At 43.9% G+C, this 14,111-nt stretch overlaps 1 protein-coding gene across 2 annotated transcripts in view; it reads right to left on the bottom strand.

The window, feature by feature from the left end:
- Positions 1-1,171: 1,171 nt before the first annotated feature.
- LOC115107730 (centrosomal protein of 85 kDa-like) overlaps positions 1,172-14,111 on the bottom strand; it is a 94,849-nt gene continuing 81,909 nt past the window's right edge. For both annotated transcript variants that reach the window (XM_029631313.2, XM_029631312.2), the window contains exons 6-13: positions 13,226-13,423; positions 12,893-13,045; positions 11,685-11,839; positions 11,430-11,547; positions 11,027-11,077; positions 7,998-8,099; positions 6,014-6,197; positions 1,172-3,712 (exon numbers count right to left, since the gene is read on the bottom strand). In XM_029631313.2, the coding sequence (XP_029487173.2) occupies positions 3,549-3,712; positions 6,014-6,197; positions 7,998-8,099; positions 11,027-11,077; positions 11,430-11,547; positions 11,685-11,839; positions 12,893-13,045; positions 13,226-13,423 (1,125 nt within the window). In that variant the 3' untranslated portion in view covers positions 1,172-3,548. The remainder of the gene's footprint in view (positions 3,713-6,013; positions 6,198-7,997; positions 8,100-11,026; positions 11,078-11,429; positions 11,548-11,684; positions 11,840-12,892; positions 13,046-13,225; positions 13,424-14,111) is intronic.

The raw sequence follows: 14,111 nt of genomic DNA, 5'->3' as shown, positions 1-14,111 counted from the left end.
AACTTACTTCTGATTTGTCGATTCTAAGTACTGAAAATACTGCATGAACACTTATTTTAACTAAATATAATACATCAATAAAATCTATTTAGTCTCAAATAAATAATGAAACATGTTCAATTTGGTTTAAATAATGCAAAAACTAAGTTTTGGAGAAGAAAGTAAAAGTGCAATATGTGCCATGTAAGGAAGCTAACATTTAAGTTCCTTGCTCAGAACATGAGAACATATGAATGTTGGTGGTTCCTTTTAACATGAGTCTTCAATATTTCCAGGTAAGGTTTTAGGTTGTAGTTAATATAGGACTAATTCTCGCTCTACCATTTTGTATTTCATATACCTCTGACTATGGATGTTCTTATAGTATCGCCAGCCTAATCTCGGGAGTTGATAGGCTTGAGGTCATAAACTGCACAATGCTTGAAGAGCTGCTGGTAACTGCAGTAAAGGGCTGTTTGAACGAATGCTTGCGAGCCTGCTGCTTACCACCGCTCAGTCAGACTGCTCTTATCAATTCTTAATTATAATAACACACAGAAATAGTAGCCTTTGGTCATTAATATGGTCAAAACGTTTTATTCTTTCAGTGAGATGCAGAACCGTTCCGTATTTTATCTAACGGGTGGCATCCCTAAGTCTAAATATTGCTGTTACTTTGCACAACCTTCAATATTATGTCATAATGTACAATTCTGCCAAATTAATTACGGTCTTTGTTAGGAAGAAATGGTCTTCACACATTTCGTCACGAGCCAGGCGGCCCAAACTGCTGCTTATACCCTGACTCTGCTTGCACAGATCGCAAGAGAAGTGACAATTTCCAGAGTTAAAAGAAATTCATGTTAAATCACCCGTTTGGCAGCGTAGGCTGTGATTCAATGATAAATTAACAGGCACCGCATCGCTTATATGCAACGCAGGATAAACTAGTAATATCATCAACCATGTGAAGTTAACTAGTGATTATGTTAAGGTTTGTTTTAAGATGTTTAATGCTAGCAACTTACCTTGGCTCCTTGCTGCACTCGCATAACAGGTAGTCAGCCTGCCACACAGTCCTAATTGGTGTCCAAATATGTTGATTACCGATTTGTTATGATTAATCGGCTATAACTATATTAATTGGTCGACCTCTAGTGTGTAATAGCAGAGATTGGCCTAGAACACTTGAAACTGTTATAGAAAAATATTTTATTTGCAGTCTGTACAAATGACAATCAAGCCTTAAATGGAAAAATACTTTTAGGAACATGTATAAATAAACGTTTTGGCATCATAAAATCTAGCTGCAAAACGAAGTGTAACATAAACAGATTCCTATGTACAGGAAAGCCAACCAGTGGCTCCTAGTCCAGTGCAGACAGCCATGACAACCACACCTGTTTCCCTCTACATGAGCACTATACTCCCACAGACCTACACCTCACAATGGATGCTGTGCATCAGAGTACATTCTTCAGGTTTCACAAGAGCCTGCTATGGCCTTAATTTACCTGAGTGGCTATATTTATTTTGTGGCTATGGCTTAGCATAATTGTGAGGGGTAGCCTCTTATTTACAAGATGCAGAATAGTTGTCTCCAGACCCTGTCAATAGGGAGAAACAGGAGCTCTTATCTGCTGCATAGATTAAAAGGCACAGAAGAACAATAACATTTCAGATCTGCTACTGAATGGGAGGTGTTAACTGGTGCATGTGACATTGCATATTAGTTTCCATGTAAGGCTTAGGACTAGATTCAATCTATATTGCTGAAGACCTGTGCAATTTTTAAAGGCAAGTTTCTCAGACTAATCATGGTCAAAGTTGCATGTCGGCCCAATCGGAAATGACCTTTCAATGCCGCTCTTCAGTGGTATGGTTTGAATCTAGGCCCGAGTCGACCTTTGTTCTTTATCGTAACCTGCCAAAACATTTTACATAGCCAATTTTTCCTTTCTAAGATTGGTAATACAACAGTATAATAGAATACTCTACAACCTACATTAGTCTAAATTGAGACATGCAAAATATACTTGGCTCTAAACTAACATTTTTTTTTACCTTGTCACCAGGATAAATTACTATCTGTAAAAATGTATAACACTTTATAGCAGGTTTTGTTTTGCACCAGCTGATTAAAATCAAGCTTGATCATTTGAATCAGCTGTGTCGCGTTAGGTGAAAACAAACCGGGGGTCCCAAGGACAGTTTGAAACCCTGCCTTATAGCAAACATTACTGTGTTGGTTGTCATGACCGGCTCGCTAAAATTCACATTCCAAATAGTTTGAGATGAAGCAAGAGTGTTCCTGTGACAAATAGTGGGAACAGCAATCAAAGTAAAACAGAAGAATGTGAAGCAACGATTACTCCATGGATGCATTCATCTAGAGACCCCTCTGTGGTTGAGGTTGGAGGAATATTCCTCAGTCAACTCGATGTGCCTATATTGACAATGGATTAATATAAGTGAGTCAAGTCCCAGTAGGTAATATGGGCCTATACTGTGTTTTTATTTCAAATTGATCTTTTGACTAATCAGCTCACAAATTAGTGGAAAAATCATCGGAATTGTGCTGCCTATTTAAATAATGGGGCAGTATTAAGCCCTGATCCTACTAGTCAATCTGAAGTTGTAAAAACAATTCCTGAATTTAATTGTTAGAAAAACACCTGAATATTACCTGATGCTATTATGTTCAACACAACAGCAAATAATATGAAAGGGGTTATTGCCAAGCTTTTTCATTAAAAAAATCTATCCAAATAACCAGTTTGGGGTGATCCACATCACTGAAATCTTCTATTGAAAACCATTCATATCCCAAATAGCGAACTACTTGCACACAGAAGAAACACCCATAACGAACCGGAAATGCTGAAAAGGAACAGAAGCAGCCTCTTGGTTGGCCAGTTTGTGTGGCATGTTGTGGAGCCAAGGGAAGAAGTGCCACTAGGCAGTCTCTACTATGGGCAGCTGCTGAGAGTTCGGGGAGTTTGTCTTTGGATAACACACGGGGCGATGTGAGAGGAGCACTATGGGTTGCCATTGGAGTCAACTTAGGAAGAGGACAGCAGATTCGTGGAGAAGCTGTCACACACAGAGGCACTTGACAGAGCAGCAGTGAGTCAGTTTCCTACTGGCCGGTGAGATTGTGTGGGAGGGGCCAAACACTTATACTCCCTTCTGTGAGGGCAGGGCCTCCAGGTATAAGTCTCTGTGCATGAAGCAATGTACATGATCATGCAGGAATTCATTCTATTACACAGGAAGCGCAATTGACATTTGAAAAATCATAACATCCTATTTTAAGACTTCCTTGTAAACTTGATTCACAGCTTGATCCTACATTCAGAAAGCTGGAGCTAGATACCTCCATCACGTAAAACTGGATCGAAATAAAATACAGCATTGACAGTACCTAGTTTCTTATTCCATTTTTAACACTGTTCTTCCTGGTTTTCCTCCAATCAGGATTTGTTCCTACCCTCACTGGCTGTGACACAGAAGCCTTGGTGAGTGGGCACGCTGTCGCTGGGCATCAGTGCTCCCTCATTGCGGGTGTGTCATTGCGTCACACAGTTTTCGCCCATGTCCTGTGCGTAGCGGTCAGAGATGGCGGTGCGCAGGTCCTCAATGTCCTTCCTAAGCTGGCCTACCTCCAGCAGCTTGGCCCGCAAGCTGTCCTCCACCAGAGAGTTGTCCTTCTCCTCCCCTGACATGCTCATCGCTATGGGGGTCAGAGAGAGAGAAATACACCGTCAATCTGATGGGGCTTTAGCTCAAATCTACCATGGCAAGACTTCGAATTCTGTCAATGAGCATCGTGTGAAATATGCTAGGTTTTGAGATGAGTGTGTGTGTGTGTGTATCTTCTGTCAGATGTTTTTTTTTCATGCTGTGCGACAGGTCCTGTCGAGTGAGTGGGGGGGGGGTACTCCAGTGAGGTTGAAGGGGGAAAGTGACCGCTCTTATCTAGTTCAGAGTGAAAGAAGTGTACAGTTGAGAATTACACATTCATTTTCAAAGTCTGCTACCTCAGTGTCTAACGTCTGACAAAAATATCTAAGGAATACTGAAGTACAATAACAAGCATTTCATAAGTGTCAAAGGATTTTATTGACAATTACAAGAAGTTGATGCACGAAGTCGATATTTACAATGTTGACCCTTTTTCAAGACCTTTGCAATCTGCCCTGGCATGCTGTCAATTAACTTCTGAGCCACATCCTGATGGCAGCCCATTCTTGCATAATCAATGCTTGGATTTTGTGTTTTTGTTTGTTTGTCCACCTGCCTCTTGAGGATTGACCACAAGTTCTCAATGGGATTAAGGTCTGGAGAGTTTCCTGGCCATGGATCCAAAATATCGATCTTTTATTCCCCAAGCCACTTAGTTATCACTTTTGCCTTATGGCAATGTGCGCCATCATGCTGGAAAAGGCATTGTTCGTCACCAAACTGTTCCTGGATGGTTGGGAGAAATTGCTCTTGGAGGATGTGTTGGTACCATTCTTTATTCATGGCTGTGTTCTTGTGCAAAATTGTGAGTGACACCACTCCCTTGGCTGAGAAGCAACCCCACACATGAATGGTCTCAGGATGCTTTACTGTTGGCATGACACAGGACTGACGGTAGCGCTCACCTTGTCTTCTCCGGACAAGCTTTTATCCGGATGCCCCAAACAATCGGAAAGGGGATTCATCAGAGAATTAATTTTCAGCAGTCCAATCCCTGTACCTTTTGCAGAATATCAGTCTGTCCCTGATGTTTTTCCTGGAGAGAAGTGGCTTCTTTGCTGCCCTTCTTGACACCAGGCCATCCTCAAAGTCTTTGCCTCACTGTGCGTGCAGATGCACTCACACCTGCCTGCTGCCATTCCTGAGCAAGCTCTGAACTGGTGGTGCCCAGATCCCGCAGCTGAATCAACTTTAGGAGACTGAAGGAGACTTGCTGGACTTTCTTGGGTGCCCTGAAGCCTTCTTCACAACAATTTACGTTTTTGATGATCTGATAAATGGTTGATTTAGGTGCAATCTTACTGGCAGCAATCTCCTTGCCTGTGAAGCCCTTTTTGTGCAAAGCAATGATGACGGCACGTGTTTCCTTGCACGTAACCATGGTTGACAGAGGAACAACAATGATTCCAAGCACCACCCTCCTTTTGAAGCTTCCAGTCTGTTATTTGAACTCAATCATCATGACAGAGTGATCTCCAGCCTTGTCCTCGTCAACACTCACACCTGTGTTAACGAGAGAATCACTGACATGTCAGCTGGTCCTTTTGTGTTAGGGCTGAAATGCAGTGGATTTTTTGGGGGGGGATTCAGTTCATTTGCATGGCAAAGAGGGACTTTGCAATTCATTCGATCACTCTTCATAACATTCTGGAATATATGCAACTTGCCATCATACAAACTGAGGCAGCAGACTTTGAAAATGTATATTTGTGTCATTCTCAACTTTTGGCCACGACTGTAAATGTATTCAGAGGGGCTTGTTGTGAGCTGACAGCCTAATTCCCCCTCTTTCTTAGGGAAAAGAAATGCATCCTACTGCCGACTGAGGTGGACAGAAAATGCAGAATAGAATAAGGAAAACAATTTAAGAATAGGTGGGACCAAACATCAAATTCAAAAGGAGTTCAAGTAATTTGACATCACAAAGATGGTTGGGAAGTCTTAACTGGAAGGTAGGTAGTTAGAGAAGTAATGTCTTCCTCAGTGGAATTACTGTTGATGCCCGAAAACTATGAAGTAGCTATTCAGAAGCCTATAACTGAGTAGATAGGCTAGTCCGAGGAGCTAATGTTGGGTTTACATATGGCAGTAGTTCACGGTGTGTGTGTGCAGGTTGGAGAGGCTCTGTCGGCAATGCGGGTTTTAAAGGCAATGTTTCTGCGTTTGCGGAGACCACATTTGCTGCATTGTCGGCTCAATTGGAAATGACCTTTGAAATGGCGCATTGTCCAAAGCTGCGATCGGATTTGAATCCCAGCTTAAGAGGATTAAACCAGATGTATCTACTTACATTTGATGCCCAGTAGCAGTGCCAGGTTGGGTTCCTTGCCCTGGGCCCTCTGGGTAAGGATACTACAGAGGGCCTTGAGGTCAAGCAGACAAAAGGACATCTCCTTCAGCAGGGGCCCTGCCTCTGGCTCCTGGCCCCCGCAGCCCTGCTGAATCACCACGCCATCCTCCACCTGCCTTTGGTTCTGTTGAAACACACATAGCTTAGAGACCAACACTGGGTTTATTATCAAACAAAACGCTAATGCAGCAGAGCTCAGTAAAACACAAAATCCCCCAAACATTCAATCAGATTTTTTGCGCCAGTTTAAAGTAGATCAAGTGTTCCTGGACTGAGACATACATTGACTAAATCCTTTTGTGCTGAAAAGCTTCATTATTATTCTCTGTCGCTGCCAGATTGCATTTATTAATAAATACATATTGTAAAATGCTGGCGGGAGTGTAGCCACACTCAAATGATTTTGTGTTATAACATGACAGCCATACAATTATTTCTGAACAGAAGTGGATTTGTCCATTAGGGCTTGGAGTGTATATTTCTTTTTACATTAAAACTGAACTTGAGGGAGAACTGCTGCAGAGCTGCCGCTGGCATCTAAAGCGCAGTATGTCTCCCTGTGTGGATCATCAACACTTCAACACCCTCTCCATGGCTGGGCTTTGAAACACAAGAGTTAAAATATACACTTCCAAATGAGTCTCTAAATGTCTCACAGAATACCAAGGAAAATTAGAATAATAATCACCATCATTATAACTCAATAGGATAACAAGGTATCATAGCAACACTCACAGAGGTGGCTGAAAAGTCAGTTGCTGCAAAGTCCTTTTCGGGCGGATTATCCAACTTCCTGCTCTCCCAAAATGGAGGCCATTTCACCTCAGTATCATCTCTATGTAACTAAAGGCACCCACCCATGTGGCTCAGTTGGTAGAGCATGGTGCTTGCAATGCCAGGATTGTGGCTTCCATTCCCATTGGGGACTAGTATGAAAATGTATGCACTCACTACTGTAAGTCGCTCTGGATAAGAGCGTCTGCTAAATTACATGAATGTAAAAATGTAACGCTGGGAGTCAAATCTCTCTCCTCCCCTCTCAATCAGTCTACACGGTGCTGGATGGAACATAGTATGTGTGCAGATAAATACCCAGCCTCCAACATTCACGAGCCACACAGAGCAGTGGAGAGCACGGTCAAATTAAAACCAGTGATCCTAGACAGGGTGCTGTGTAGACGATCTCGTCATATCTCTCTGTCCCTTCAGACACGAGCTTCCTGGGAGTCACTGCAGAGCCAGGCAAGGTCAGCCAACAAGCACTCCCCCATCCCTCTCTCCAAACCAGCGACCTTCCCTTGTGGGAGCCAGGCGGGGGAATCTTCCAGCTGATAATTGCCTTTTGTTTCCCTGTCAGAGGGATAATGTATGGTGCTGGGGTGTCAGCCTTCTGTGTGTGTGTGTGTGTGTGTGTGTGTGTGTACTCCACCTCTCCTATGTACAGGACACACACATTACCGCCTGCATGAATTCAAACCTTTTATCACCAGGCTCATCCTCACCTTGAGACGGGCGGGAGAGTTGAAAAATGACACCATGAATTCTAATTGGGTCCGTGTGGTAGTGGGGGTGCTGAAGGGGCCATATTGGGTTATTCATGACTCTGCTGCTATGAAAAGATCTATGGACAAAAAGGGCCTGTAGAGGAACAGAATGGTGGTGAATGGACTTCTCCATCACTAGCTAAACCTGGGACAGAGAAAACTGTCTGTCAGGATGTAGGGTGGAGAGAGAGAGAGAGAGAGAGAGATAGGAAGCTACCAGCTATAGTGGATACTAGCTAGCTACACCACTCTAGCCGTTGGAAAATCTGAGAAATAAAAAAAATGTCTGCTCCCAAGAATAGTCCTAATTTCTGTGGGAGTAGTCCTGTGTGGCCTTCTTTATTTCAACATGTTTGAAAAGGCAGCGTGGGGCTGGTTACCTGATGGAGGGTGTCAGCGAGTGAAGCCAGGTCCTCGCCCTGCAGCTGTTGCTGGAGCTCTTGGGAGAGACATCGCTCCTTCTGCAGCCTCTGCTCTACAGCCTGCAGCAGAACAATGAGACAGCATCACACACTGTATAATGCTCTGATGACAGTGATGACTCATCGTCATCCCCACCACTGACAGACATAAAGACACACACACAACATGACAACTACTACAACAGCGGCTGATTGAAGCATACTGTTGATCCAAATGAAGTCTAATGACAGGTATGGGTGTAACGGTCCATATATTTGTACCGAAACCATTTGGTATCGAAACCTCGATTCGGTCCGCACTGTGAACCCAAAAATAAAAGCACTAGGCCTATTGATAAAATAATTTATGTCTAAAGATAATGATTAAATAATTCCACTCTGAAACCATATAATTGTATGAAATGTATTAGAATCATAAAACTATAATTTGATGTGTGTAGTTTCAGTCAGAATTAGAACAAGGAACTTTTGTTCCTTTTTAGTATGTAATCAGGGTGCAAGTGTGAAACAAATGATAAGAGGAGCTATCGACAGACAAGCTGGACTACTGTGTTCCTTACATTCTGTCTCCACCCGTGGAGGGGAGATACAGTTAGGCTGACAGAAAATCATGAAACATGTTGCAGATTAAACAATGTATCTATGTAGTGGAAAAACACAGACTGTCTAAGCAATGCGTAGCTTAAGATTTGAACTTGTTTGTGTGTGTTATAAAGACTGGGTTTGCATTTTTGATGTTGGAACGTTCTCACGAATAAACACTTTGGATTTTTGTAAATTGGGACTCTTGCCTGTATCATTCAACCAGAATCTTACAAACTCTGGGTTGCAGACTGAGTAGATTAATTGACGTTAATGAACATTGATAACAAAATTCTCATAACACCTCTAGGTTATGCCGACACGGCGTTGTATGAGTAAATCTGAGCTGAATTTCTTTCAAGCTATTCCGTTAAAACAACAAGATCCTATGCGTCCCTTGTAATCAAAAATTCAAATCTTAATTGGTGCATTTCAAACGGTCCTTTTGTGGGGCGCAGCCAGGAATGAGTTCTGTACGATGGTGAGTGGTGGGGTCGATGAAGTAGTTCTGTACGAAGGTGAGTGGTGGGTTCGATGAACTAGTTCTGTACGATGGTGAGTGGTGGGGTCGATGAACTAGTTCTCTATGATGGTGAGTGGTGGGTTCGATGAACTAGTTCTGTATGATGGTGAGTGGTGGGTTCGATGAACTAGTTCTGTATGATGGTGAGTGGTGGGGTCGATGAACTAGTTCTGTATGATGGTGAGTGGTGGGGTCGATGAAGTAGTTCTGTACGAAGGTGAGTGGTGGGTTCGATGAACTAGTTCTGTACGATGGTGAGTGGTGGGGTCGATGAACTAGTTCTGTACGATGGTGAGTGGTGGGGTGGATGAACTAGTTCTGTACGATGGTGAGTGGTGGGGTGGATGAACTAGTTCTGTACGATGGTGAGTGGTGGGGTCGATTAACTAGTTCTGTACGATGGTGAGTGGTGGGGTCGATGAACTAGCTCTGTACGATGGTGAGTGGTGGGGTGGATGAACTAGCTCTGTACGATGGTGAGTGGTGGGGGTCGATGAACTAGTTCTGTACGATGGTGAGTGGTGGGGTCGATGAACTAGTTCTGTATGATGGTGAGTGGTGGGGTGGATGAACTAGTTCTGTACGATGGTGAGTGGTGGGGTCGATGAACTAGTTCTGTACGATGGTGAGTGGTGGGGTCGATGAACTAGTTCTGTACGATGGTGAGTGGTGGGGTCGATGAACTAGCTCTGTACGATGGTGAGTGGTGGGGTGGATGAACTAGCTCTGTACGATGGTGAGTGGTGGGGTGGATGAACTAGCTCTGTACGATGGTGAGTGGTGGGGTGGATGAACTAGTTCTGTACGATGGTGAGTGGTGGGGTCGATGAACTAGTTCTGTACGAAGGTGAGTGGTGGGGTGGATGAACTAGTTCTGTACGATGGTGAGTGGTGGGGTCGATGAACTAGCTCTGTACGATGGTGAGTGGTGGGGTGGATGAACTAGTTCTGTACGATGGTGAGTGGTGGGGTGGATGAACTAGTTCTGTACGATGGTGAGTGGTGGGGTGGATGAACTAGTTCTGTATGATGGTGAGTGGTGGGGTAGATGAACAAGGAGGATTCTCCATCATCGTTTAAACCTCCAGTTTGGGAACAGTTGGTCTTCCCAGTAGGTTACAATGACGACGGACAGAGAGAGTATGTCTCCACTGCCCAATGAGAATAGTCTATGCAGCTGCCAACACCTCAGACATGTTGATACATTTACCGACATCCCACCAGTATTCCTACCACCGGAGCTAGATGGAAACGCAAAAAAAGAACACAACTTCGGTCTCCCCTCTGCATTCAAGCAGCCCTTGGCAGCTGATTTTGACCAGGCCAAAGACATGACGAGCGATAGGTATGTTTACAGCCGCAGCCGCGGATATGAGCCTACTCTCTGTGGTGAAGAAGAATAGGGGGTTTCAGCACCTCGTGAAAGTGCTCGAGCGACGTTAACAACTTTTCCCCCTCGCTCTATAATAGCAAGCTAAAGCTGTAGTTGTCAATGAATTGGTCAACTGTGTTGCGCTTCGTACACATGGATGGACCTCCAGCTACTTAACAGTGACAGCCCATCACATTACCCCGAAGTGTACCGTACTACAGACACGCCCACTTTATGAGTCACACAAGTGCACATATTTTTGTCTTTGTAAGAAAACACTATAGCATAGACCTATACAATGTCTGAGCCATGGTTACACGCATATTGCACTTTATTTTAGTGTTGTCGATGAGTAATCGGACGTTTTCATTTCAGAAAAGTTGTTGTTATTCCAGATGATGACCTCATCAAGTATTATGAATCAGAAATGGAACCGTGACTCCGAAACCGCAACATGTACTGAACTGTGGGGTTTGGTGAACTGTTACGCCACTAATAGCAGGGTCTTACCGTCAGCTCAAGGGTGAGTTTTTCAATCTGGTTCTTCTGATTGTCTATCAGCTGAAAAAGAGCAGAGGGGCATTGTAAATGTCTGGTAGCAGCCTGGCTCATCTCTCTGAGTGACCCTGTGTGTGTTTGTGTTGAGTGTGTTTGTGTTGTGTGTGTTTGCGTGTTGTGGTGTAGACAAGGAGATACATTAGTTGTCAGTCTTTTAAAAGTTCCAGATATGTCAACAAATGTCAACGCTTGAGAATGTTAAAACCTTCTGCCAGTTGGGAATAACAGTATAGTAGACAAAACAGTTGGGTTGTTGCTTATACACTAGATGAGGCGTTACCTTAGCTTTAAGTGTGTGTGTGTCTTTGTGTGTGTCTGCATGCATCCCTGCATTTGTATGCATTCTGTGTCTCACCTCGGTGGTGGTGGCTTGCTGCTCCTGTAACCGTGCGTTCTCTACCTCCATCTCCTTCAGGTCCAGCATGGGGAGCCGGACCCCGTCCTCAAGACACTGCTCCACCTTCTCCTGCAGGCTGGGAGCCAGGGAGAGACACAGCGTTAGGGCACCGTCTGTCATCAACACAACCCCAACTTACCAGCTCTGACTGTTTTAACACACTGTTACAACTAGGAGGAGGAGTTGCAGAGGAAGATTGTATTTCCGACACACCTCTGTACAGCAGCCACCAGCTCCTTCTCCCGCTTGCACTGGGTCTCAATCAGGTCCTCCTTCGCCTGCAGAACGGCGCAGCCCTCCTCCAGACTCTTCTCCAGACAAGCCACTGTGTCCTGCAGAACCTGGGCCTTCCCCTGACCGTCCTCCAGCTGATGAACACATACAGGAAAAGAAAATTAGGACTATACACACACTATCTGTGACTATCCCAACCACATCTCAGAGAACACCACAGGAACATGTGTACACAAAGACCAGTAACTAAGACTGATCTGGCCAAAGGAATATCAGTACCCAATACACACAAACCACTAAATAAAGTTGACACTGTTTGGTTCTTATTGACCTCTGGTGGCAAGGTGGTGTATTGCATGATTACCATTAAACAACAATACATTTGACAATGATTTAATTATCATTACAGTAAAGATAGACAGGGCAAACACAATAGGAGACATATTATCTTAAGGTTGACTGGAGGCTGTTAATAGCCACTCTGAACTCCCATCCCATCCCACTCTACACACACCTGAAACCCCACCTCTTTAAGGAATACCTAGGATAGGATAAAGTAATCCTTCTCACCCCCCTTAAAAGATTTAGATGCACTATTGTAAAGTGGCTGCTCCACTGGATGTCATAAGGTGAATGCACCAATTTGTAAGTCGCTCTGGATAAGAGCGTCTGCTAAATGACTTAAATGTAATGTAAATGTAACTCTACCACTACCACTAATGCAGCCTGAAATGGCTGATCTAATCAGGTCTAATGAGATTACAGAGCTGTAATGAAGAGACGCCCCCGCTCCATTACCAGGTGTTAGCTTAGCATGGAGACGCTAACTAGCAGATATGCTAGCAGGGTCTGACTCTCTGGCAACGCTAGAGAGGGCAGAAATAAGGAGCTTTCTGACCAGTGACCACAAATCCAATGGACCCCTAACCTTAAACTTTAACCCTCACCAGAACCGTACCGTGACTTTAATCTTAACCCTAAAACTAAAGCAAGATTATACAGGCTAGCTCGTGTACTTTCTCATAATAATACAACAACAAAAAATATTCTAACATGGCCATCAAATAACTAAGAAGCTTAGCAGAGATACTAGCAGAGATGTCAGTAGAGATGCGAGCAGAACCCCTGTGGTCAGCCAGCCAGACGGGACCCCCTGAGGTGGTCCTGTGGCTGGGGAGACAAACTACCTGCTGGGCTTGGGTCTGGACCTCATCGAGGGAGGGCAGGTCAGCTAGGTACTTCTCCAGGGTCTCTATCCTCTGCTGCTTTTCCTTGTTCTGCTCACTCTCCCTCAGACACTTCTTCTTCAGGCTGCTGATGTAGCGGTCGCGCGTCTTCATCTGAAAGGCAGGAGAAATGGTTGATTACATTCATTAGGGTTAGAATTTTGACTGGGGTTGATCCTGGGTGTGGACATGAACTACATTAGAGTTAGGGTTAGGATTAGGGTTGTGGTGAGGCTGGTGTTTGTGGTTGAGGCTAGTGTTAAGGTTGATCTGTGTACTGTGCCCGTTGGTCACCTTCTCCTCCAGCTTCTTGATGTCCTCTGTGTATTTCTGGGTGTTCTGTTTGAGGAACTCGTTGAGGTGGATGACCTCCAGCTCTGCAGCGGCCAGCTTATGGCCCAGCGCCCCGTTGTCACAGTACAGAGGACTCACCCTATCTGGGACCTGCAGCTGGGGGTGGGGCTGTGCTACAGGACTGTCATATGGAGACTCCTGGGAAAGAGACAAGGAGATACATTAGTTGTCATTCTTTTAAAAAGTTCCAGATATGTCAACGCTTGGAATGTTAAAACCTTCTGCCAGTTGGGAATAACAGTATAGTAGGTAAGACAGTTGGGAATAACAGTATAGTAGGTAAGACAGTTGGGAATAACAGTATAGTAGGTAAAACAGTTGGGAATAACAGTATAGTAGGTAAGACAGTTGGGAATAACAGTATAGTAGGTAAAACAGTTGGGAATAACAGTATAGTAGGTAAAACAGTTGGGAATAACAGTATAGTAGGTAAAACAGTTGGGAATAACAGTATAGTAGGTAAGACAGTTGGGAATAACAGTATAGTAGGTAAGACAGTTGGGAATAACAGTATAGTAGGTAAAACAGTTGGGAATAACAGTATAGTAGGTAAAACAGTTGGGAATAACAGTATAGTAGGTAAGACAGTTGGGAATAACAGTATAGTAGGTAAAACAGTTGGGAATAACAGTATAGTAGGTAAGACAGTTGGGAATAACAGTATAGTAGGTAAAACAGTTGGGAATAACAGTATAGTAGGTAAGACAGTTGGGAATAACAGTATAGTAGGTAAAACAGTTGGGAATAACAGTATAGTAGGTAAGACAGTTGGGAATAACAGTATAGTAGGTAAAACAGTTGGGAATAACAGTATAGTAGGTAAAAC

This window comes from Oncorhynchus nerka, linkage group LG24, assembly GCF_034236695.1.
Source record: "Oncorhynchus nerka isolate Pitt River linkage group LG24, Oner_Uvic_2.0, whole genome shotgun sequence".
NCBI classification, from domain to species: domain Eukaryota; kingdom Metazoa; phylum Chordata; class Actinopteri; order Salmoniformes; family Salmonidae; genus Oncorhynchus; species Oncorhynchus nerka.
Note: the sequence above shows the minus strand (reverse complement) of the source record. Positions and strands in the feature narration are given on the sequence as shown.